Source organism: Betta splendens, chromosome 16, assembly GCF_900634795.4.
Source record: "Betta splendens chromosome 16, fBetSpl5.4, whole genome shotgun sequence".
Taxonomy (NCBI): domain Eukaryota; kingdom Metazoa; phylum Chordata; class Actinopteri; order Anabantiformes; family Osphronemidae; genus Betta; species Betta splendens.
Genome location: NC_040896.2, coordinates 9,545,830 through 9,570,179, shown reverse-complemented (window position 1 = coordinate 9,570,179; position 24,350 = coordinate 9,545,830). Strand labels below are relative to the sequence as shown.

The window sequence follows — 24,350 nt, the reverse complement described above, 5'->3', positions numbered from 1 at the left end:
GTAACACTTACACATACACAGCTTAGAAAACTCAGTTTCTTTATTTATAAAGCACACAATCATTAAGGATAACTATACTGAAGACCTGAAATACTCCTAGTATTACTGCTTATACTTGACATACAACTATCTGAAGGTATAAAAATGCAGCTGTCGTCAATGACAAAAACACATGGCAGCTCACTACATTCTGTAGCTTCTCTGTTGCCCCACACTCTACAGAGACCAGATACTAGGGACTGGATAATAATTCTGAAACCAAAAAGGCACAAGCAGGCATTTAAACACTCATAACTGAAAGTAGACAATTTTTTGTAGATCTTCAAATTGTTAACTGTAAAATTACCAGCTATGTGCTTCATAGTTTAATCACAAAAAAAAAAAAAAAAAAAACTTGAGCTCCTGCTGTTACCTTTTTAATTTGGTAACTGATCCCTTTTTAATGAATAGACCTAAGATAAAAAATAAAGCACAATACTGTAGTTGTTTAGTTTAAAGATGAGTGTAAACATTCTTGGACAGTAATTTCTTCCAAATCCTCTTATTTATCTGTCAGTGACCTCAAAACCTTTTCTCAGTTCAGGACCTGGAGCGTGAGCGTGGCTTGGATCTAGAGTAGGAGCGGGATGAAGATAGTCTCTCGCACTGCTGAGAGCTGGAGGTTGGCTGGAACTCATCTTCTGGGCTACGGGACATGGAGCGCCTCTCTTTACCTTTGGGCCTGGATCTGGAAGCAGAGGAATGGGATGTGGAGCGGCTGCATGAGCCTAGCTCATGGCGTGTTCTGTGGGAAGGTTAACGATATTAGTGATGAGGGAGAACAATAGTTTTTATCCCTTCAAAAAAAACAAAACAAACAAAAACATTCCTACTTGTCAGTTTTGTGGCTTCTGCTCTGTCGATATCTATTGTAGGATCGAGAGCTGTAGAGACAAAACAAGCAAACCAGTCTATAAGTTTATAAATGTCATGTTTATTTAGGCACAACAATGGTTTGTCTTCCTACAGATTAACCAGTTCCTGGGTCACATTCAGCTTACATCTCATCCCATGTTTCTGTTGTACTATGCTCTGCCTTGCTTACATCTAAACTAAGACATATGCAGTTTTTGATTAGCCTTGTGAACCTGCAAACACGCAACAACTGCACAGTCAATACTCATTTCCACCTGAAGTGGGCTATTATACACATTCTCAAGTAAAAAAACACAGATTGCAGCAACTTACTCTCGAGGGCTCTCCGACCTTCGACCACCGCGGTCATACGAGGGGCTCCGGGATCTACGGTGATCATAGCTGCGACTCCGAGACCGCCTTCGGCGAGTATCATGGTTATCATCATGACGGGAGAACTCGGGAGAGTCATGTTCCTTGGCCTTCATCTGGTTAGGAGCTTGATGATCAAATTCACATTGAACACTGGGTAAAAATATACTCATTTTCACAAATAATGTTGTATAAACCTTTATAGCTGTAATCCATAGAAGTAAAAAAAGATTCATACTCTTGCGGTCTCCCTGGGCGAACTGGATCTCAATCTGACGCCCACAAACCCATTTGCGGTCTAGGTTGTGAAGAGCATCTTCTGCGTCCCGGACATCTTCAAACATGCTGAGTTGTTAAGGACTTTTTTTTTTAATGGTTTGTTAAGAAGGTTGGTGAAAAATGCCAAAAAACAGCTACTTGATTGGTGAGTTGAATTTATTTTTAGGTAAAAACTAGTAAAGTAAAATAAATATTTTAATTGATTGTGTTTTCATTATTTGTATTTTGATTCAGATTTCTTAGGATACAGAAGGTTTGGCTTGTTACCGTTTTACATGCTTGACCTTTGACCTTCAGCTTGACCTTTAATGTCTTGGTAGAAGAACTTGAGATTTCCTGCTTGTCTTTGCCCAATAAACACTTTGTATTTCCTCCCTTTGGTAGACAAATGGAAGCCTGGGTGCCCTCTTTTCTCCTCTTTGTATCTTCATGCTTTTGCTCACTTTATTTTCCCAATTCCACTACAGCCTGTCGCCTGGGCGTCTTTGGCTTCAATCTATTCTACAACAGCCTTTCAACTTTGGTGTGTGGTCTCCAGAATTGTATCTTTACCACTCTAAGGCAACAACAGAGGAAATACTGGTTAGGAGTAAGTTTACATTTAAACACAATATGGGTGATGGTAAATAAACAAATATAAACTTGTGAACAAAATACAAACTGATGTCAGGTCAGGTGTGACTGAGGTCAAGTAGTCATATTTAAGGCTTTATAATCTACTATTAGAACACAAAGTAAAAAAAAAGGATATTGAACGTAAGCAAATCCTCTTGTCCGCCGTGTATAGAAGTCAAGTGGAATGTAGACATCTACAATAGGCCCGTAACGACCAAACTCACGCCGTAAATCCTCTGGCCTGAAGTGTCATGAAATAAACACATTAATTCTGACGGCGACTGCACAGTTCACCTGGAGCCTGGAGGAAATCACTAATTAAATGTCTCCCCCACTTTTAAATTAAGAGGTATAACACAGCCATATAACACAGAAAAGGCATGCGGTATTTAAAGCCCTCAACAGCAGGTCATCACAACCTGATTACATTTAACACACAGGGGGCCAAATACCAGCGGTTCATATGGTTAGACGCAACCCTCAGAGGGAGGAATCATCATTCCACCACCTGATGTGTACTCGTTAGCTCCGATCTTTCTTTCAACTAAACAAGAACCTCCTGCAAAAAACGTGAGGAGCCACGTTTAGGGGCAGTTTTCATAACAAAAAGTCTACTGTGCTAAACAGGAAGACTGCTCTACACCTTCTGTACAGTAACATCTACACATTATCATTCTAATAACGTGTTGAAGGCCCCCTGTTGTCACGAGTACCCTCCTAAAACATGTACACGTTAGTTTAGTCTCAGTTTTTGAAGTAATCATTGTGAATATTTACATTACGTTCTGAATATACTACAGGCGGTTGTAAATACATCAGAACGTAGACAGCGATTGCTCTACGGGTGTGCAGGACTGACTTAGCATTTGGCTAGGCTACACTGAGGCGTGTGAGTGATGACCTTAGCCTGCTGCTGCTGCATGTCTTCTTCCTGCATACGTCTCGTGTCGCTGCACTTAATGTTTCTGAGGAACTGCTGAATAATATTAGCGCCGTCGTATATTAACTAGCGTCAGATGAAATCGACTACCGACTCCGCAGCAACCTCTTTATGTTTGTTAGCTGCTTGTAACACTCTCTGCAGAAACTAAAATGCAAGGACTGCGATGACGTCTAGGTTTGCTAAGCCTTTAGCATTAGCCTAGCCGCGAATGCACAGCACGTTCCAAAATGTCACCATACCTGGATTCGTCCGCGATATTTCTGACGAACAGAGACGTGTTGGGAGGCCGCATGTACCTCGCCATTGTCAACGAGTGGATGCTATAATTTAGAACCGCGTATTACTGTCAACTACTTTCACCACGAAAAACCGCTTTAAGCTTCACCGCAGCTGACGCTAAGCTAGGTGCCCAGTGCGCATGCTCCGCGGCTAAGACGCACTTAGTTGCTGTAGAGATCTTTAAAATAAAATTAAATTATTTATATTTACAGAGGAGGAAAAAAAATGAAAACGGAAAAAATAAATTGAGAAAGTGGAAGCCACTTTTTAAATGTAAATTAGTAATAATTGTTTCCACTGTGATGCCTCTTGTACATTTACTTATTATCTTTCGGAAAAAGCCTGTGTCATTTCCTGCCAAAATAAACTTGCTGGTGGAATAGAAGTAACTATAAGTCAGAAAAAACAGGTGTATGAATAATTTCAGGCACTACTATATAAGTAAATGTTTTGACTATTTTGAGTATATATATCTAAAGATTTTTATAGGCTCAAAGAAGGCCACTCTAAAACGTCTTAGCTGCAGTATATATTTTTTTAGACCATTATCTTGTATTCTTGCCTTTTTTCCCACATTATTCTCATCCCTACTGTAGAATTTAAAATGTTCAGGGCATTTGCTATGTTTTGTAGAAGCATCAAACAGCATCTTGGTGTGGAGTGTGTCACTGACAGCCAAGCATTAAGCATCAAATCACCAATAAACAGTTATTAATTAAGACTTTTATTTAAATAGACAATAGTTTCTTCACTGCTGAGGTTAAATCTTTTTGCTCTTCCTAGTGAGAGTTGTTGAGCCTGTGGTCAAAGTCTAAAAAATGTTAAGAGAGAAGGAAACATTTAATTTGTGTAAAACATTTATGAGTAAAATATTGAAGTGCAATTGATGATACTTGTATTACTCCAGTTACACTTCACATTAAGATTTTAAATGTTTGCATATAATAGATCAAATATGAACATATAATTATATAAATGACAACAAAAAATGTATTTAATATCACTTTAACATGATTAACTCACCCATATTTATGATATTTTGACTTTAGAAAGCAACTCTGGACATACTGTACCTCAATCAGCTCTCCTCCCTTGAGCTCTTGGACGTGACAGATCTTGCCTGTTTTGCAGACCAGTTTTCCACCCTCCAAATTGACAGTGCACTGAGGGTCAGAGGAGGAGACAGTACATATCACAAAGCCCCTGAAATAAGTCAGGTGTGAACCAAAGAGACCAGAAAAAAGCACCAGTATGGACTCAAAGTAGATTTCAGGGCTTTATATTCAGCTAAATAAAAGACAAACCTTAAGCGTTCTGCCGTCCATGGTGGTGATTTCAGCCTCCTTGCCAAGAGTGAAGGAGTTGGTTATGGATTTTCCAGGGGTCTTGGTCGTAACAACAAAATCATTGCCAGTCTGCTTTATCTCAGTAATTGGCTTGATGTCCTTGGCCATCTTGATGACATCTTCTGAGAGTTCTGTGGAAAACAACAAACATTCTTCAGCACGAGGCTGTTTTTTAAGGAAGACGAATTGACCACATTTCATTCTAATGTTCGCATAAAGTTTCTCACCCATGGCCCTGAGAAACTCCTCGTAGTTCTCCTGAGAATAGACCTGCCATGTTCCGCTGTAGGCCATGTTTCCTGGAGGTGCTGGGACGCGGCCTGGAGGCTGAGGCAGCTGTGTGAAGCTCAGCACAAAGTGAAGAGCTTGATTGCACACCAACACCTTTTTATACTGAAATGCAAAGGAGTTCCACTGCTGTGTTTAATAAGTAACAAACCTTCGTCTGTAGTAATCCCTGTTTGCACAACCTAAAGTTCAATTATGTCTGTTCGGTCAAAGCTGCAACTGAAGATAAATCTAAAAGTAGAATAAAAGTAAAGGTAAACCTTTACCAGGCAAGAGAGAAATACAGTAGGAGTAGATTATTTACCAACACCTGCACAAGTTGCACAAGTGTACTAGGATAAAAAGCAAGACTTTGTGTCTGCAGCTATTTTGTATTGTCTTCACTTGAGGGACAAATGATGCAAGTGGCGGATAAAACAAACATGGACACATTTAAATAATTATTTTGCATGTGCTATAAATGCAGCGGAATTTAGAGTGTGAAAAAGAAGAGATTGCAATGGAGCGTCTCTTACGTGTGCTTCACTATGATCCCAGAAACTCTGAATGTACCTGGCTTCATTTTGGGGTTGATGACATTGAGGACTATTTGCTTTTAAGAGACACAACCTCTGCTTGCACAACCACACACATTCAAAAATGCTGCAGTCTACAGTTTTCTTAATAAGCGATTGCAATAGTTCATGTTACAAATGCAGGTGTCTGAATAATTAGAACACATTTTGAAACAAAATGACTAAATTAATACACAAGTGAACAAGTGCTTTCTAACTGCTTTATTGATAAATGCACACAAAAGGATGCACACAGGTAAATAGCAGGAAAATGTGCATAATCCATTTTAACAGCGTTGTGAGATTAGTGCATTAGGTTACGATATGCTGTGTAACAGAAAGTTACACAACACTGAAGCACCACATTCACACAGTGTCTTAAATGAAGCAGTTCTGTGTTTTGTAACCACTGAACCGGGTCTTGCAAAATTTGCACTTCTATATTTCTGTCACACGAGAAAACCGACTATGAATATTTTAATGTCATTCACAATTTAGAATGTCACTTTCACTTCGAGGACATGTTACGAACTGTGGAGAATCCCTCTTTCTTCCTTAATCTTCAGTGACACCTTTTCCACATGCACAACGTGTAGTTCGCCACCAAATTCCTACATCCCACATCCATCTATCTACCTGTGGACTTGAATCTACAGAACAGACCAAACAGTTTGGCTCAGCCCATCTCCACAGCGTGCGCTGGAGGCTTCTCCCCGTGCTTGTACACACTCACGGTCACATCCTCTGAATCAGAACCATACGGATTTCGTACAATGATGCTGTATTTTCCCGAGTCCTCCATGTTGACGTCGTGGACCGTGATGGTGCTGCACTGAGGCTCCTTAGTTATGGTAAACTGGGCCTGGCCAACAATCTCCCTGTCGTTGCGAAGCCAAAAGATCTCTGGAGCCGGTTGACCATCGATGAAGCACGTCAGACACAGAGTCTGAGGATAAAAGGGTGAAAAACATGAATATAGAGTAAAATCTGCAGCGACACACTGCAGGCAGCAGGGCTGTGTAGTCAGTACCTTCCCCTCCATGATGGCGACCACATCAGGAAGCCCTTTTGTCACCTTAGCTCGATCTGAAGCAAAAGAAGCAAGAGTAAACCTTTGCTGAGCAGCATGTTTTAATGTTTCTGTCCACGGGAACATCACCACATGACCTCTGACTCACTTTTCTCTGCAGCGGCTGCTTGTCTGGTGGGTGAAGACGAAGGATCAAATCAGTGGCAGGTTGGACACAACGATCTGTTCCCTGAAGTTAGCGCTAGTCACCGTGTAACCTCTGGCTCGTTACTATTTACTCTGTGCACCATCTACTGCATGTGGAGCTCACTTACTTCAACCTCTGGTGTTCCTGCATGGCGTCGTCAAAGGCTGTTGGAAGTTGTGGCAGAATTCATCAACAGCTTGTATTTCTTCACATCACATTTGCTCCACAAACCACAGCATCGTGCGCTGACCTTGTCCGGACAGGTCCAGGTGCCGCTTGTGTGTCTCTGTACCATCGAACATCTCCAAGGTGTATTTGCCTCTATCGCTGTCTGTCGGGTTGAACACTTCGATCCAGACGCTCTGCATGCTGCTGCCCGGTTTGGCTCTGGCCTCCTGGTCCATCCTCCTCTCCCTGCGGTGGCAGCAGCACACACTTACTGCTTTGATGTGGCTTTGTGTGGCTCACGGCTCACGGCGACAGGCAGATTGTTGCCCCGGCTCCATCCGAACGAGCGACGTCCTGTTTGACAAGTGTTCTCTCGCTATCAAAGCACTGCCATTGGTTTTAGTCATAATCCACCGCTCACTAAAGTTATTCTTACTGTATGTATATTAACTTACTACTAGTCAGTATGCAGAAATGCAGATGTCAGACAAAGCACCCGTTCTTCCTTCTAGTTCAAACCTCGTCTTCAGTTCAGACAAATTAAAGTCTTTCCATTCTTGATCAAAAACGTGTCTGCCTGCATCAAACCTTTAGTCCTGTTGTGATGTCATTCTCTGCAGCCTCCAGCAGGTGGTGCTAGTAGCCTTACTAAAGGAACCTGTTATTTTTAGTCTACAGATTATACACAGTACTTTATACAAGTTATATGTAATTTATACAAAGCAGAGATCATAATTAAGTCCTTGCTGTAAAAATCCAACCACATAAAACCCTAAGATCTGCTTATTCTAATACGTATACACCCGCTGGCCACTGTATTAGGTGCATCTCATCTGTGCAGCCTCAATTCTATACAGCAGCTCTGCCAGGAGATGGTTCTAATGCTGGGCCACGCCATTTAAAACGGTAAATGGTGAAATTGTAGAATTAGAGTGGCGTTAATGACAGAGCTGCAGGCGTCCTGTGCAAAGTGGCTTGAGATGTTTAAATTGAGAAAGCACTACACAATTTTCTCAAGTTTACATATTTTATGTGATCAAACATTTGGGCTTCGGACAACGTTTGGCTGCGGAGAATGACGTGCGGAACGCTGTCAAACTGATTCTGATAGATGAAATAAATGAAGCAGGTGTTTCAGTGTCCAGATGTGGCCCCATCTGCTACATAATAACATTTGCATGCAGGCCTGGAGATCCAGCTGTTATGTCATACTCACATAGTGAACTTTTCAGCTTGTTAGCAGATGAACTTTAACAAGCGTCGCGGAGGCGCAGCTTCGGTGAAGCAGCCTCGGACTCTTCCCTCATTAGGGGAAATGTCACAGTAGATTAACATATTGTTATTACCTGTGTCATTTACTCAACTCTATTGGGTTCTGCTCGTGTGCAGCACTCGAGTGATTCACATTTCATGAAGCTTAGATGAAAGTTAAATAAGGCCTGCCCTCTTCCTCGGGGGAATAATGTGGGTTATACACACCTGAACTAATTCTCTGTGTGGTTTCTCCTTCTTCATATGGAACTAGTGAACTCTTGCTCTCATAAACGCTGTCCTCTACATTTCCTTTATTATGCCTTCAAACGGCTTTACGGGGTCCAGAGGTTGCCGTCAAGCGTTCAGTTTTTACTCCACCACCTGTGTCTACTCTCAGGAGGCTCCTGTCTCGTCTCCTCTAGAATTCAGTGCCCGAACCTCTGTGTTGCTTACACGAGGAGGAGTTGTTTTTCACTTCTGTGTGCAGACGGATTAGGTGCAGCTGTGACTCACAGTAACCCACAGCTGTCATAGAGCTCCTTCTGTGGTTTAGCTTGACACTCACTACCCCCAGCGTGGCCACACTTGTAGGTGGCACTGCAGCTACTTTCCATTAGTTTTCCTCTGCAGATGTTTCGGCATTTCATTGGGATTTTCAATACTTTTGCACAGCACTGGCTCAAATTTCTTCAACCAAACCTTTGGATGCTCTGCTTGTGAACTCACTTGAAGTACCAGCTCGTCTTCAGGTAGCTTATATAGTATTTGAGAGAGCAGTAGAGCTTGAAACCCGCAGCGGTGCTCTGAATGCTCAGTGGGCCGGCTGACAATGCTGCAGAGAGAGAGAGAGAGAGAGAGAGAGAGAGAGACGGGACCACTCCTCATTATTTAATGCCAGTCTGAATGCATTTCTGTTTCCTTGGCAATATTCTTATCTGGGGACCTCAGCACATAATTCAACACACACTGCAATTAATTAAACATGGCTTTGAGTTACATAATCCTCATCCCAGCACAGCACCTGGTGCACAAACAAGCCACTGCCACATTTCACTAAGGTCGCGTAGAACTCACCGCACTGTTTACTCAGTTGCCGGAGAAGCTTGTCATACACTAAATAAAAAGAAGGATTGGAAACGTGAATGCACAGCGTAAAGAATGGGGATTATTGTCTGTTGACTGTCGACACGGTAACGTCTCACCATCACCCTGTAGCTCCAAGGTGCTGACATCCACTCCTCTCTTATCCGACACCACAGCTCTGTAGGAGCCTGTCTCTTTCTTCGTGAGCTGTGGGAAGACCATCCACTACGTTCGAATTAAACATATTCATGACTTTTCAAATTAAATATTGATATCTCTGAAGAACACCCAAATATTTAAATTCATATTTTATTTCCAGGTTCAGCTTTAACCACACTCCAAGGTGAATCGGGCCCTAATCCTATAAAGACCAACTGTCTGTCAGCCTGTTTATCTCATGTCCTCTGCTTCTCCAGCTGCCGTTAATGAATACTGATCCACATTCGTCTGAACTCTTCACACGCTTCCCTACGGCCACTGTAGCAGCCAAAAATACACGAGGGCAAATCATTGTGTACCTGAGGGATGGTGAGCGTGCTGAGCCCGGAGGACTGCTCATACACAACCTGAGTCACCTCCACGCCGTCTTTGTGCCACTTCAGAGACGTGTCCTCGTTCGTATTTGTCACCTGTGTGTGCACAGACACACACCTGTGAACACAGTCCATCTGCATGTTTCTACTTGTTGATTTGAGGTATTTGTGAATTGGATTATTTATTGTTGGCAGTTTTGGGGACTAGTTAGTTACATGCAAATAAACAACAACCAACATTATACAACCAGTATAAAAACGACTTTTTGAATGTACCAAACTCCACTTGTCTACTTCTTAAGACAGTTTCACACTAGCATCTTTCCCAACAACGATGGCCACTGTTATGAAAGCTGTGGATGGTTCCTATCATCCGCTGAGGGTCGCAGGGCGGCTGGCGCCGGTCCCAGCTGTCACTGGGGCAGAGCCAGGCTACACGGGTCGCCCGCTCACCCCAGGGCCAGGCATAAAGATCGACACATGGAGAGGGAAAGAGCTTTTTACTCTGCAACTCACGCCTACAAGTCGCCAGTTGATCCAAACCACGATATTATCCAATGAATGCAGATGATGACGTACGAGATATGGGAGCAACATGAAACGTCCTGCAGGATCAGATTAGCGCTAAACTACACAGAAGCGCAGCTCTTATTAGGTTAGAGGTTATTAATGCCAGTCAAATTATTCCTACTGTTTGTTTAGTGGTAAAATTCTGTGAAATGCTACGTTTACGTTATCACACGCATTTAAATAACAAAAGTACCTTGCACTTTATAACCAGTTCACACTCCTGATTTACACTCCACGTCAAGAACTCCTGGAAATAGGGTCCTTGGAAAACAATGGATTGGTGAAGCATCAGCGCTGAGTCGTACAAACACTGTCCATCACTCAGTGATTTATTTAGAGCAGCCAATGAAACACTAATGCACAATGATATCTCAGTCCAAGGTGATTGCAGCAGTTATAGCTGGATCATGCGAGCGACAGACGCTGATGGGACGGACAAGCCTGGCGTGGTGAAATATTTCTTTTGCATCTCATGTTTTATGGACTTTGAATAGAGCATATAGTGAGTGGGGGTTTGCAGAGGCAGGCGCCGGCCTCCATCCGCCGCAGAGCTTTCCATTGCGCTCTTATTTGAGGAATTCAGATGAAATGTCATTGCAAAGGCTTTTGCCACTGCCTGCTGCGACGCTCACCTTGAACTGAGATGAAAGAGTCAGAGTTTGCATCTCTCTCAGCGATGTGGTGTCACTCTCGCTATGTAATACACTGACGCAACGCAGCCACTGTTTCAGCAATTCAATAAAAGCTGGGAGGATCATCCCCTGCAACGAGCGTGGCTTTGATTCAGCGCTATTGAGCCAAGTACCACAGGCTTTTTCATAGTGGATGTTTGTTATTGGGAAACGTCTCACCGGATTTTCTCTGGCGGTCACGTCGCCTGGCGTCGGCCAACGCCAGCGCCTCGCGGAACTCTGACGGGGACACAAACAACATCAGCGTGAGTCAAATCGGACCCCCGGTGGGTGCGCTATGGTGCAGACGGGCGGAGGGCTGTTTTTAACCTGCTCTCACAACACAAACTAAGTCAAGCGAGGACAGAGGGCTATTAAAAAAGCAGCTCTATTTTTAAAGTTGTTGTTGTCCAGGTGGCAAAATATGTGGACTGAAAAAAGAACCGACATCAAAAACCCTCACACACAAACAGTCAAGGGAAGTTTTCCAGTATGAGCTCAGAGGTTTAAAAATCGTGCAGCTTCTGTGAGTGAAAGAGTGAACAAACAAATCATTAAATTCATTTAATTTGCACGTTAACAGCCTGTTTTTACAGGACGTGTCACAATAAGGAAGGAAAAATATAATTTCATCATTTTTTAATGCGCCGCTGTTTGATGCGAGTTGTTTTAGTTGTGTTTCCACCACCACTGTCACTCACTCTGGTCCACGAACACCAGCGTGGCCTGGTTCTTGGCGCGGCCGTCCCGCAGCTGAGCCGTGTACGAGCCCTCGTCCTCCTCAGAGAGCGGGTCGATCAGCATCTCCACCAGACCTCTGGCCCTGTCCAAGCTGATCTTACGGTGCTGGACAAGAGAGACAACACACACAACACACAAGTGAGCTCATATGAAGGCAGGCGATCCCAGACGGCGGCGCCTGCGCTGCACCGTAAAGGCTCAGTCCTCCACAGAGAATAGGACGTGAGCCTGATTATGACAAGTGGAATCACATGAAATATTCTTTTTTCCAGCACAAACAAACACAGATCCAGAGGAAAAAAAAGCCTTTGAGCTCATTATCATGGCTTTTATGTTCATCAAGATAAGTGTACGCCTTGCATGCTGATAGGCCTCAGTGGCGGATGTGATTTGTGATGTATGGTAAGCCTAAGGGCCCTAATCATCTAAATGGCTTTTGAATTCGCAAACCTCAGCTGTGATCATTTAGAAATAATGTGTAATCAGTACTGTTCAGATGGAACTCTGATACTGGGAAATAATGGGAAAAATGAAAATGAAATACAAGCAATGAATGGGACGTGCTGCATGTCAAACAACACACACACACACACACACACACACACACACACACACACACACACACACACACACACACACACACACACACACACACACACACACAGCTGTAGGTTTGTCAGAACACAATAAATACACAGGATTGTGTTTGTTTTTCTCCTCTGTGGACGTGTCGGCACACGGTTCAATAACCTTCACGGCTGGGACGCTTATTTTGAGCTGGGTATCATGACACGTATCAGCAACTGGGAGGTTCGGTCACATTCATTTTAGGTTTGAGCTTCTTAAGTTTAGGTCATCGGGCTTCAATGTGCGTTTACAGACAGCTTGTCATATTATTACATTTTGTTAATACCATTGTGCGATACTGAGTAGATGAACTTGTGCCAATGGTGTTATTGCAAAAGTACTAAAACTAGGGACTCAATATATTTAGAAAGTTGCACCTTGTTGTACAGACTCCCTTTTCGCAGCTGTTTAACACCAGCAGATATTTAATGTCTCAGCTCCTCACTGCTTCTATACTGGAGCATCGTTCCAGCTTTGACTGAGCCAAGTCCGACCCCTTCAAACCTCTGCAGCCGCGTGCTTCGGCTGGAGGATCATTGTCCAGTGTGTTTTGGTTTAGAGGAACGTCAGCCCACACTGTTTGGTCCAATGATGAAAAGAGCCATCGCCAGGTGTGACAGATGAGGAGTTTGAGTCCGTCCCTATAAGACTAGCAATAGTTAGTTTTTTATATCATTTGACATCATATCATTTGACTATTGTTGTTCATTTTTGAATGATGGTTCTTAGTAGAGAAAATGCCATAATTTCTCCTAAACCTGAGTTTATCCAATTTAATTTAAATTAATTTAAACTCAATAAATGTTGGGCTTAATATCAAAAACAAAACAGTCAGAATATGCTGAAATGTAAAAAGTGAGACTCTCAGTCAGTTAATTTGGGCTCCAGCTGTCTCGTTCAGTGCTGCATGGGGACATAATGAACAGTGAGGCTCGGCAGGGGTCCCCACCACAATATTCACTTAAGGGGTTGTGACAGACGTTCATAGAACTGCAATAACAATGTGTAACCTTTATGAAACACAATGCGGCCTTGAACCACAGACAGACTTCCTTTGGAGGCGTCCTTGACAGGACGGTTTAACGCCGCGGCGCTTCTCACCGCAGTGCTGGAGATTTCCCGGTCGTTGAAGACGAGACGAAGCTCAGCAGAATCACTCAGACTCTCTGTCTGGAGCCACAGACGCACGGCACCCGTCCCAGAAACCTCCACCTGCCAGCCCGACTTCAGAGCTATCACTGCCAAAGGTGAATGAAACAGAACATTACGGGATGAACTGAAACACCTTAGAATTGTTAAAGTGGAAGAAGTGAGTGTTTAACAAAACAATGACTAGAAACAGGCTAGAAGCAGATTTACTTTGTTTCACGCCGCTACAGTAAATAAACGATCTGTTTCCTTATCAAGGCACAGAGTCCACAGTGTTCTTCATCATCATCATCATCATCATCTACATGAGAAACCTCTTATAACATGGTACTTACCCGGGTTTCTGACTTGCCAGCTGAGTTCTTTAAGTCGTTCTAGGTCTGAAAAATACAAAAAGTACAACAGCTGAAGGTTAATTACACTTCCTGGAAACAGCGACACTGTCAGAATCGCACGGTGGTGAGCGTTGCTCCACGGAAGCTTGATTGAGAACATGAGCTTGGATAAAGTGACAAGTGACCTTGTGGAAGTAGCTGTAAGACGCTGAATTCTTTGCTTGAGAGAAAAGCTTGATGGCCCTTAAAATTAAGGCCTGTGTATATTTCCATCAGCTGCCAGCGGCGTCTGAAACAACAGCCTTTTCATTCTTGCCAAGTTAAAGCTCGCTGCCTCTACACGTCTCACCTTCGGCTGTGAAGTCGTAGCTGGATGACAGGCGGGGGTCGTCGCTCATCTCCACCGTGTAGCGACCCAGATCCTCCTCGGAGGCATCGGTGAAGGTGAGCACTGACCTGGAGGACAGAGAGAAACCCGTCTGAGAAGCACCTTCAGCCCGTTATTGTCCCTCTGCGTCACGGCCACAGCCCCTTTCTTCACACAGAACTGCTCCTCCAGCATCCAGAACATAGGAAGAAACCGATTCAGGCTTCACGTGCTGAGAAAAACAGCTCAAAGCGCAAAATTGGGTTAATCCAAAAAGATTGCACCCTGTAGGAGAACTCCCAAAATGCCAATTTACAAACTGAATTCAATTGGTTTGAACCAGGTCCAAATCTTGGTCTTTAAACATGTAACATGACATTTTGTCCATGCACAGTGTTGATAAGTGGGAGCATTAACCTGCGCTGAGCCTTAATGTCTCCACTGAGGCTGCAACCACAACATTTTTCTGCCCACAACAGTAACTACCGGTTCTGGGTGGTTTCCTGTCGGGCTCTGCCGGCGTCGACGGGCTCGGCCGAGTCTTTGCTCCAGAGGAACTTGCTCTCGTCGCTCACCTCCTCGTTCTCGTAGCCCAAAAATATGAAGCCATCTTCATCCACACCAATCTCAATGGATTTGGTGCCTGAGGATAATATAAGAGGTTTGATTCAACAGCAAAATAAAAGGTGCGGATGAAAAACGAAGGATGGCCTTTAATATTCTTCATGAAGTATGTTTCACTATTTCATACATTACATATGCGTCACGTTACATTATTCACCACTGCATTGATCTTGATTCTTATTGTCCAGGAGGACACGAAAAAGCTAATTGGAGAGAAGAGTTTGACATTTTGAAAATGTTGTTTATTCATTTCCTTGAATCTTAGGTTATACTCTGTGTTTATGCTAAGAGAACTCCTTCTGGGTTCCAGATAATAAGAAACAATCCTGTTGTATTTGTTTTCCCTAGTTGCTTACAAATGGGGCCCAGAAGCTTGTTTCCCTTAATGAATACTCCACAGGCTGTGTGAAAACTTTTCCTATTATGGTAAATTAGGGGCGTGAGAAAAAAATCAATGCACTTGAGAATTGCAATATTGTGCCTGTGTGATGCTGTTTCGATTTTCAGAAACACCGTATTGATTTTTAATTCAGAATTTACATGCAAAGATTCACGGAGGACAGTGGTTTATTTAGCGCTGAGTTTGAAACCTGAACTGCTGAATGGTAACATTTCTTATGTAGTTATTACATAATATACTGAAGCGTATCCTCTCCATCATGATACATACTGTTCTACTATGAGTATATCGATTCTTGCTAATACACTATTTTAGGCCTTTGGGAGTTTTTATCATCACATACAGCATTAGTACACACTGAGGCTGGTGTCTGACCTGGTTTGCTCTGAGCTGTGACTGGCTCAGAGGGCAGGGAGGCGCGGCCCACTCCAGCCTGATTGACAGCTGATACACGGAATCGGTAAATCTCACCTGTCTGAAGACCTGACACCTGTGAAATATTGATCAGGCATTAGCTCAGTGTTGAGTCCGGCCCTGGTGTTGGCTCCGCAGCGTCTCACCTCGTAGCGTGTGTCAGACACCGGTTTGCCATTCAGAGCGGTCCAGTCGTCTGACTCATGGCCCCGGCTGATCTCCAGGAAGTAGCCAGTGACGGGGCTGCGGCCTTCATATAAAGGAGGGGCCCAGAGCAGCACCAGGGAGCCGTCCCTCACCTCCCTCGGCTCCAGGTCGTAGGGGCAGCCTTGAAGAGAGGACAGACAACAGGGTGTGTGTCTGAAACCCCAATGGCTGAACTGCAATAAGGTTTTACATCGAGACAAAGGAACATTCAGGGTTTAGTTGACCAAAAGGAACCAGACATAACAGCGGAGCCCCAATTAGTACAGTGACTTTCCTTAATCTACCCCTCCTGACCACGCTGCCACATGGTAGTTAATTTGCCTTAATGATTTTCGGTCACTTTTGAATTATTAACAGCGTGGAGAAAAGCCCATTCGCCGAGATTAATGAGCGGAGCTTTAAATGTGGCATGTGTGAGGGAGCCTCTCTCCATTTTCAATATTAATGTCAGGCGACGCTGATGCGGGCGAGTTTGGAGCCGCGCGGTCGCTGCTGAGCGGCTGGTGGAGCTTCGAATGCTGGCGGCAGCGTCCGGTAACAGACTCAGGGTTTGTTTGACGTGAGATCAGGTGGATTTTACGGTTTCCCGATGTTTCTTCTAACAGGCTACACAACATGGTTCGTCACTAGATTAAAGCACTCCATCATTTATCCAGTTGAACTGTTCAAACGATCTGATCATTTCTAAGCTTCTGTGTCTCTGAGGTCCGATTCACTTCTATGTGCTCCATTAATGCCACATTATTATTAAATTGATCTATATTGTTTTATTTATTTTCAGTAAATATTGCGAAGCCATTGAGAACAGTGGGGCTGTGATGAGTGGACTTTGTAATAAGAGGATTAAGGGATTAAACATTTTTCTGACTGTCACTGCATTAACATTTTAGCCTTTCGGGATTTTTTGCTGTTGTTTTTGTATCTTTTATTTTTCACGTGTAGCTGACAGTCGGTTCAATGTCGAGCTCAGAACCACTTCAGCAGCAGAGACACAATGCGAGAGGTCAAATCCTCCACACTCGCGTCACTTACTGGCACGGAGCTGGTGTTTTAGGTATTACACACAGCCTCCACCACCGACCTCTGCCTCCATTCAGCAGTTTAATGCCACAGCATGCAAATATACAGTTTTAGCGTCTTTTATTGTGAAAGAACCGAATGTACTTTAATGGCATAAATTTGACTACAATTAAAATGTGAGTGAGTGGAAACAGATCATTTAGTTGACGAAGCTTCTCCACTTGTACATATATTGTTTAATGTTTGCGCTTCAATATGCAGAGATTATATCAGATCAGCTGCTTTTACCCCTTTAACTGACGCATCGATGAAACGCTGCTAACATGCCACACTCATTCAGGCAGATCTCTAAGTGAACTGACACATTCTCCTCACCTGGTTCTGGCATCGTCCACTCCTCGCACAGAAAAGCGTCGCTGGCCTCCGACGGCTTCCCGACGCCGACCACGTTGGCAGCGAACGCACGGAACTGGTAGACGAGTCCGTTGGACAGAGAGGACACCTGTAGAGCGGAGGACACGGTTCAGTCAAAGGGAGCTCAACAGTGACTGTGTGACAAAGATTCTGGTGCATTAATATAAATCTGAAACAGTTGTTTAACGTCAATGTGCTTAATGTTTGTGACTCCTGAAAGCTGAATAGAGAGAAACAGAAGATGGATCACGTCACTGTATTGACTTAAATAACCTTGTACATATTTTATCTGTGAACTCTGGGTTTTTCAGCAGACACAACAGTGAAGGGCAGTTGTTAATTAATTTTATTTATGTATTCTGACCTTTTTAATTAAGGATGCAGATGTAGCACCAGTTTACAGAATGAAGTTCATTCATATTTAAATGCGGCTTAAATTTTTTTATTTTGACATTTTTCAATATCGCAGCATCTTGGAGCTTTTAGGTGAATATTTGGGGATATTTTCTACTTGTGATGGACTGTGAAACTGAAATGCTGAAGCATCACGATCCACAGATTCTCCCCCACGTCTTCGGGTTCTTCAGGAAGAACAAAGCGCTCTGTAAATGGAGGCGCTCCGTTCCCGCTGGCACTGCGCTTGTCTTTAAGAGAACTGCCTTGGAACGCGTCCTCGCTGAGCTTAGCACAGACTTCCACATTCACATGCATTGTGACTTGCTGCTTGGCTCCGCCAGCAACCAAGCGGCACAGCCAGAAGGAGCTTTTTGCACAGTGATAGAACTTAACAGCAAATGCCTTGTTATTGTACACAGATCCTCCTCTGACCACTTTTATCGACAGACAGTCAGGCTTCACACAGAGAAGAAGAAGTCCTCCACTAGATGGCGAACAGGCTGCATTTGAATGTCTGACACCTTCTTTCTCTGGAACACTTAGGTTAAAGTTTTATTCTTTATTTATTTTAAGTGCGACTGACGTGAGACAGCTGCTGGTTTTACGTCTGGCCAACAGGGGGCGCTGCATGTCCTGCCCTCAGGAGTTCCACAACAGGTCTCCATACCTGAAGACCTTGCACTTCACCATCTCGACGTGCAGTAGTTCAGTCATTATTTCCTTTCTAATTGGATTTGTCTTCGTTCCTCCCTGGAGCTAAAAACAGCCACTCAGACATAACATATTTGCACAAAGCCTAATTACTGAGCACCTGTAATCTCCAGGAGACAGGTTAAAGATTTAACTTTCCTCTGGGTCTCCATGGACACTGCTTGTTGCCTAGTGACACAACCAATGTGGATGAGGCAGCTTTAGCCAATATATTCATTATTTTATGGCAACTGCTAAATTCAGACCTAACTTACACACGGCATCTGTTTAACTGAAGCGAATGTGTCCTGACTCCACGAAGAGGCTTCAAATCTATGTTGAACTAACGATTCGAGAGCCAACATCCCCTCCTTCACGTCGTGCCGTCATCGTGCACTGCTGACCTGAAGCCGTCTTTCTTTGACAGGCTTGACGTTGACCTCTCTCCAAACGTCCGCGCCCTTTTCCCTCTGGTCCAGGTAGTAGCCACGTACAGGGCTTCCCCCATTCCATGCAGGTGCCCTCCAGCCCAGCACCATCTCGGACCCGGTGCACAGCAGCAAGGCGATGGCAGATGGCGCTGAGGGAACGTCTGAATAAAACCCACAAAGCAGTTTAGAAAAAAGAGAGAGAAGCTAAGCACCGTCCTTGTTAAGGAGTCTGAGACATGCCGAAAAGTGCTCAACAACTTCGGCCTAAAGTTGCAAATTTATACAGCGACTCCAACTCCAGGCCCGAATTAAAGCGCTCTGAAATGAGAATGCAAGGAGAATTTGACTGATTCCATTTGAACAAAATCTAGTCCTCGCAGACTGGATTTGAGCCACTTCTCCCCAGGTGAAAGCAGAAGAGATGTGAGAGTGTTCTGACAGTGAATGGCACACAAAGCGAGTCATCATGCTACGCTACTGCAGGCTACAGACAGCACATGATGTGAGGCTTTAATATAGGACGCGAGAAGAATCTGCACATCACAGCAGAGCTCCAAACGAACCCCATTATACAAAACCACTCACTGAGTCTTTATAAAATGTGCAGTACTGACTAATCTGACACCTATGAGATAAAACCCATTATTAAATGATTAGAAAGTTCAACATAGGCCACTTTGGTTGTGTCCAGGCCAAATAGAAATGACTGCCAGGTGCACTTACGAATAGCAGATTTGACGATAATGGGTGGAGACTCTTCCGAATAGCTGCTGTTTCCTGCTCGTCCCACAGACTTGACCCGAAACACGTATTCCCTTCGAGTCTCGAGGCCGTGAACAGTAAAGCTGAGGGGAGATGGCATTTAGACAAAACACGCTAAACGTGCTACGTGAAAACATGCTGAGCCAACAACGGATCAACAGTAGGATCCAGAGGTCTGAGAAGCATTGAAACCGGGGGGACAGGACGTGTTCCTGTAAAACACTCGGTGGAAGCAGGATCGGTCGCATCCAAAGCACGATTCATGAACTGCAACAGCAGCAGATCAATACAGCTCAGGCTGGAAATTCCATTACGTACACAGAATATGTTTGATGCAGCTAAGGCACATCAGAGCTTTAAGGAGTCACTTGGAGATAAATAAATAAATTATTGAACTATTTATTCAATAACACTGAATGCCCTTTCAGCCCATGTTACCTGGTTCTGGTAAAAGGCTTGTTGTTGACAGTCTTCCAGTCCTGTTTGCCGGTTTCACTGTAATAAAGGTAATATCCCAGGACGTGGCCTTTCTCCGCCGGCTCCTGCCACTGCAGCAGCACCGAGGTGTCGGTGTCTCTGACGGCCGTGACGGAGTGGGGGGGGGGCGGCACCTCTGATGGGAGACAGGAAGAGCCATCAGCGCAAATAATCACTGTTAATATGAGTTTGAAAAACTCTCATGGTTTCTATTATGATCAAATTAAACCATTTTTTCTCTGCTTCCAGAACCATTTTCTTCAGGTTGTATTATTATAGGATGACACACGATTTCACTGGCTGTGTACAGTTGGAAATCCTCCTAATGTCTGTCCTGGACGGGCAGCGGAGCGCTGTCTCACCCTGTGGCTCTCGCAGGGAAACGGGCCGGCTCGGCTCTGACGGGTCGCTGACGCCGTGCTTGTTGGCGGAGCGCACTCTGAAGCGGTACTGCTTGCCCTTGAGCAGGTCGAACACGGGGAACCGGGGAGAGTTCACCAGCGCATCCAGACTGGCCAGCTCCCAGCTGCTCCTCCCTGCAGGCGACTGGTGAAGGTGCAGTGGGAGGAAAACACAGATCATTTCAAAAAGCACTATCTGTCTCAAGGACACCTTCATTATTCAGGATCCTACAAACAAGCTGCAGCATTCAATCTGCACAAAAGACTGGCAAACACAATTTAAAAAGTCTCATAATTCATTCCAGCTCTGTTCCATCACTTACTCTGCAGTTAAATGATGATTGTCTTGAGTTTAGAGCAAACCATTTAACATAAAGACAAGGGCAGAGATGAATAAAGACTGACAGACTGAGAGAAGCATCCTCAAATCTACAAAAAAAAAGGTAAAGTGTGACTCGTGTTTTCCTCATTCCTCAGTTCGTTGTCGTGGCTGACGGTGCTACCGCTCGTTCATACGTACAACTTCATTCCTCAGCCTTGTATTGGCATCGTTTCTGTGCTCAGACTTTCATTTTTTTAAAGGGGAAAAGCTAACAATAGAACCATGTCAGTGATTAGAAGTCGCTTGCTCAAGGGTGAAAGGGATATTTGAATGTTCCCTTCATTATAGAAGCAAAACTGAAAAAGCCGACTTCAGTAATTTCAGATGCCTTTGACAGATTTGACACTTTTATTACCTCACTAACTTCTAAAAGTCCAATAAAATTGTATTTCCTGTGGCAGTTTTCTGATTATTGGCGCTGGAAGCTAGAAGCTCCAATAATGGGAGTCCTGATATTAAACAGCCGAGGCCCTTTATTGTTGGGAAGAGCAGGTCAGTTCTTCAGTACATTGTTGGAAAACTTTCATTTAGAATTTTACATCTTACTTCTAAAGTTTTTTTAAACTTTTTGAGACATTGCTCCAAACCACTGATGTAAAAACTGCAATGTACTACACACATAAGAACAAAGTATTCTTTTGATTCACCTTAAACCCAGATCGCGGCCAGGAACTTTTAAATCAGCATAAAGTAAAGATGCAGACAAGCACAGCAAAGCCTCACAGCCAAAGTGCATGATGTGAAAGATCAGCACCGAGGTCCGTTTGCCTGTAATGAGTTTGCAGGTTCCCAGGTAGACTCCTCTCCTCATTGCCTTAATTAGTGCTATAGTTCAGAGCCTGCTGTTAATTTGGCTATTGCTGCGGCATTGAACTGAATAAACACGACTAGGAAGTGCTGATGCTAGAATACTGGTCCTGACGCAGACTGGATTTGCACTTTACTAATTAGAATATTGGTTTGTGTTTTGTGCACGTTGGATTTGCCTGAATGTATCAGCAACAGAAGAAGATCCGGCTGACAGAGCATCACCAACGTTAACGTGTAGTATATACGTATATGTATATTACATATCTAATTACATTATAGGTGAGCAGCTCAAACAGCGGACGTCAGACCTTTGTGTTGAACTGTCCTGGCCTCAAACTAAACTCTGTCTCCGAGGTGAAGCATGCCTCCAGTTAGTGTAATACAAGCACTTGTTTTCGTGTGCACGTGCGTGGGCGTGAGCTGACCCGCTCGACGTAGAAGTGGAGCGGCTCCCGGCCTCTGGGTTCCGGCTCGGCCCAGCTCAGCACCACGTAGGTGTCGCTCACCTCGCAGGCGTGGACGTCCGTGGGCGGCAGAGGCGCCCTGACCTGACCTGCAGAGCAAAGGGAGGAGGAGGAGGAGGAGGACGAAGAGAACGGTGAGCGCAGAGTCAGCGACAAAGAAAGGGCTGGATGTGAAGCTCTGCCTCGCTCTCAGGTAAAATCCTCAGGAAGATGTGGGCTTTGTTCGACTACAATGGACTAGATTCAACCTCTGTTCCTCAAACTTCCACCAGAGAATGTGCTCTATGAAATTAGCCTGCGTCAGCACACTTACACTGACAGCCCAAGACGGAGTATGTTTCATCCGACCGGTGAAGGAGAGGGAGCAGAGCACAGATCAAAACATGTCGCAGGACAAACCCAGAAGACGTTTGGGCCAGAGTTCGGTTCATCTGGAACCTAAAAATAAGGCTGCCTGATACAATCCTGCCTTTTTTTCATGTGGACACTATAAATAAAAATGTGTTCGCAGACACAACTATTTATGAATTCATTCAGATTTATGATTAACAGCTGTGGAAAGACGTGTTCTTATTCTCTGGGCTCATTGATGCGGTTTGTTTTTATTTTCTCTTCTCTTTCATGGCTGCGTCACTAATAAAGGCGTCTCATTCACGCGTACACACGCTCTCCAAACGCTGCAGACACAATAGAGAAGCATCACTATCGCTGTTCCTCCGCCTGTTCTTTTTATCTCTGCCTGTCTGCCAGTTGCATTTCCAAGGTTATCAGCCCCCTTCACAGGCATCCACACCTCCTCGGGCCATTATGCGCATTTACCAGCACACCACCAGGGAGTGTTCATTCCTTTCACTCCTGAAAATGGAACAAACGCTCGTTGGCTGAGCCATACAATTACTGCACTTCGCTGTTAAATATAATATGAAGAAGCATTAGGCCACGGGCCCCAGGCAACCTACGGGCGGAGGCGGCAGCACCCAGTGAAACAGAGATGCAGTTTAAAATCAGGACTGGAAACGATCACACGTCATGTTTCTTTCATAGGAACCGCAAAACGCAGGATTCATACCCTCCAGTTCGTCTTTGGTGATGGCGATCGTCCATCCTGCGTCAACTCTGACCACTAAGAAAGGGAGAGAGAGTAAGTGGCATCAGGGTAATGAAGTCACGGGAGAGTGTGTGATAATACAATTAGTGCTAATGCACACGATCCAGAAACAGAGACAGCAACGTGGAGGAGCGGTGAGCAGGCCAGAGGCAGGGCGACCTTCTGACTGTCCTTGATCTGTGTTTAATGGGCCACATCAGGACCAGAGCCCATCTACCCCCCCTCTAATCTACACACGCTCCATGATACATGTGAAGATCTGCTCTGAGTGTTCTGCGAAGCCTACAGCCTTAAACGTAGCCTTTACTGACAGCAAATGCACCGTTCCAGCATCCATTAGCTGCTGCAGCAACGGCGGCTAAAAGCTGCGGCTGCGTAAAATCAGACCCTCATCTGCACACTGATGCCGGTTTCTCCCGGTGGTGCCGATTTGTTCGCGGACGAGGCGAATTAACAGCCAGAGCGAGTGGCTGACGCCGCCTGAGGTAACAGGCGCCGATGAGTGACAAATGGAAGGAGACGTCTCAGAATGAGAAGAGAGAAATGTGAGCGACGCAGATGCTCCGAGTCACAACAGGTCACTGAGCGGATTGAAGTGTATGAGGCCGAAGGGCCGCGGGAAGGAAGACGTGTAGATGTGAGCGTCTACAATCATTACTCATCACTGGGATGATATACTCGACACAGCAGATGTGTAGTCGTGGCTACATTTTAATCTTCAAACTAGCTCCAGTAAGTGATTTGCGGTGTTTACTGTGTGTACAGGCCAGCGGGGGGTGCTGTGGTACCCGTGGTCCGGGTGTGCTCCAGGGGGTCTGCGGTGAGGACGGGCTCCGTGGCCATGGAGGGGCGTCCAGCCCCGGCCTGGTTCACAGCGCGGACTCTGAACTGGTACAGAGCTCCTTCCTGCAGCCCGAACACAGGGTAGTGGCACGTCCTCTGAACGCGCGTGTTGCAGCGAACCCACTCGCTCTGACCAGCGACACATCTGAGAGAGACAGAGGCAGTAATAAAAGAGGAGTCAATACTACAACTGTGCTGCAGCCTATTTCCACATTAAAAGAA

At 44.6% G+C, this 24,350-nt stretch overlaps 3 protein-coding genes across 5 annotated transcripts in view; all 3 read right to left on the bottom strand.

Moving 5' to 3' along the window:
• Positions 1-22: 22 nt before the first annotated feature.
• srsf10a (serine and arginine rich splicing factor 10a) lies at positions 23-3,581 on the bottom strand. Its single transcript, XM_029128859.3, has 6 exons — positions 3,343-3,581; positions 2,297-2,401; positions 1,505-1,608; positions 1,228-1,393; positions 873-923; positions 23-784 (listed from the first exon to the last, which is right to left on the bottom strand). The coding sequence occupies exons 1-6, from the start codon at positions 3,405-3,407 to the stop codon at positions 580-582; spliced, it is 696 nt and encodes a 231-aa protein (XP_028984692.1). The 5' UTR covers positions 3,408-3,581; the 3' UTR covers positions 23-579.
• A 504-nt stretch (positions 3,582-4,085) lies between these two features.
• Positions 4,086-5,115, bottom strand: fabp10a (fatty acid binding protein 10a, liver basic). The gene is made up of 4 exons (XM_029128862.2): positions 4,956-5,115; positions 4,687-4,859; positions 4,456-4,545; positions 4,086-4,193 (listed from the first exon to the last, which is right to left on the bottom strand). Exons 1-4 carry the CDS (start codon positions 5,020-5,022, stop codon positions 4,143-4,145), a joined length of 381 nt encoding a protein of 126 aa, XP_028984695.1. The 5' UTR covers positions 5,023-5,115; the 3' UTR covers positions 4,086-4,142.
• A 662-nt stretch (positions 5,116-5,777) lies between these two features.
• myom3 (myomesin 3) overlaps positions 5,778-24,350 on the bottom strand; it is a 35,476-nt gene continuing 16,903 nt past the window's right edge. For 2 of the 3 annotated variants that reach the window (XM_041067883.2, XM_055503338.1), the window contains 26 exons: positions 24,074-24,273; positions 23,247-23,300; positions 22,139-22,266; positions 20,483-20,666; positions 20,082-20,256; positions 19,605-19,726; positions 18,855-19,042; positions 17,326-17,452; positions 15,870-16,051; positions 15,685-15,799; positions 14,772-14,928; positions 14,268-14,374; positions 13,919-13,963; positions 13,536-13,672; positions 11,768-11,912; positions 11,247-11,306; positions 10,589-10,656; positions 9,811-9,921; positions 9,412-9,499; positions 9,284-9,322; positions 8,936-9,041; positions 7,038-7,201; positions 6,915-6,951; positions 6,749-6,771; positions 6,601-6,656; positions 5,778-6,516 (listed from right to left, as the gene is read on the bottom strand). In XM_041067883.2, coding sequence (XP_040923817.1) covers positions 6,247-6,516; positions 6,601-6,656; positions 6,749-6,771; positions 6,915-6,951; positions 7,038-7,201; positions 8,936-9,041; positions 9,284-9,322; positions 9,412-9,499; positions 9,811-9,921; positions 10,589-10,656; positions 11,247-11,306; positions 11,768-11,912; positions 13,536-13,672; positions 13,919-13,963; positions 14,268-14,374; positions 14,772-14,928; positions 15,685-15,799; positions 15,870-16,051; positions 17,326-17,452; positions 18,855-19,042; positions 19,605-19,726; positions 20,082-20,256; positions 20,483-20,666; positions 22,139-22,266; positions 23,247-23,300; positions 24,074-24,273 — 3,088 coding nt within the window. In that variant the 3' untranslated portion in view covers positions 5,778-6,246. Of the gene's footprint in view, positions 6,517-6,600; positions 6,657-6,748; positions 6,830-6,914; positions 6,952-7,037; positions 7,202-8,935; positions 9,042-9,283; positions 9,323-9,411; positions 9,500-9,810; positions 9,922-10,588; positions 10,657-11,246; positions 11,307-11,767; positions 11,913-13,535; positions 13,673-13,918; positions 13,964-14,267; positions 14,375-14,771; positions 14,929-15,684; positions 15,800-15,869; positions 16,052-17,325; positions 17,453-18,854; positions 19,043-19,604; positions 19,727-20,081; positions 20,257-20,482; positions 20,667-22,138; positions 22,267-23,246; positions 23,301-24,073; positions 24,274-24,350 lie in introns of all 3 variants that reach the window. The other variant, XR_005896826.2, reaches the window with a different exon arrangement.

Coding starts and splice junctions, on each gene's coding strand:
- srsf10a (XM_029128859.3), bottom strand. CDS start 3,407: ATGGCGAGGTACATGCGGCCTCCCAACACGTCTCTGTTCGTCAGAAAT. Junction 1,394..1,504: donor CGCCCAGGGAGACCGCAAGA/GTATGAATCTTT, acceptor TTGATCATCAAG/CTCCTAACCAGATGAAGGCC. Junction 924..1,227: donor AGGTCGGAGAGCCCTCGAGA/GTAAGTTGCTGC, acceptor TTGTCTCTACAG/CTCTCGATCCTACAATAGAT.
- fabp10a (XM_029128862.2), bottom strand. CDS start 5,022: ATGGCCTACAGCGGAACATGGCAGGTCTATTCTCAGGAGAACTACGAG. Junction 4,546..4,686: donor TGGACGGCAGAACGCTTAAG/GTTTGTCTTTTA, acceptor TCTGACCCTCAG/TGCACTGTCAATTTGGAGGG. Junction 4,194..4,455: donor AGGGAGGAGAGCTGATTGAG/GTACAGTATGTC, acceptor AACATTTTTTAG/ACTTTGACCACAGGCTCAAC.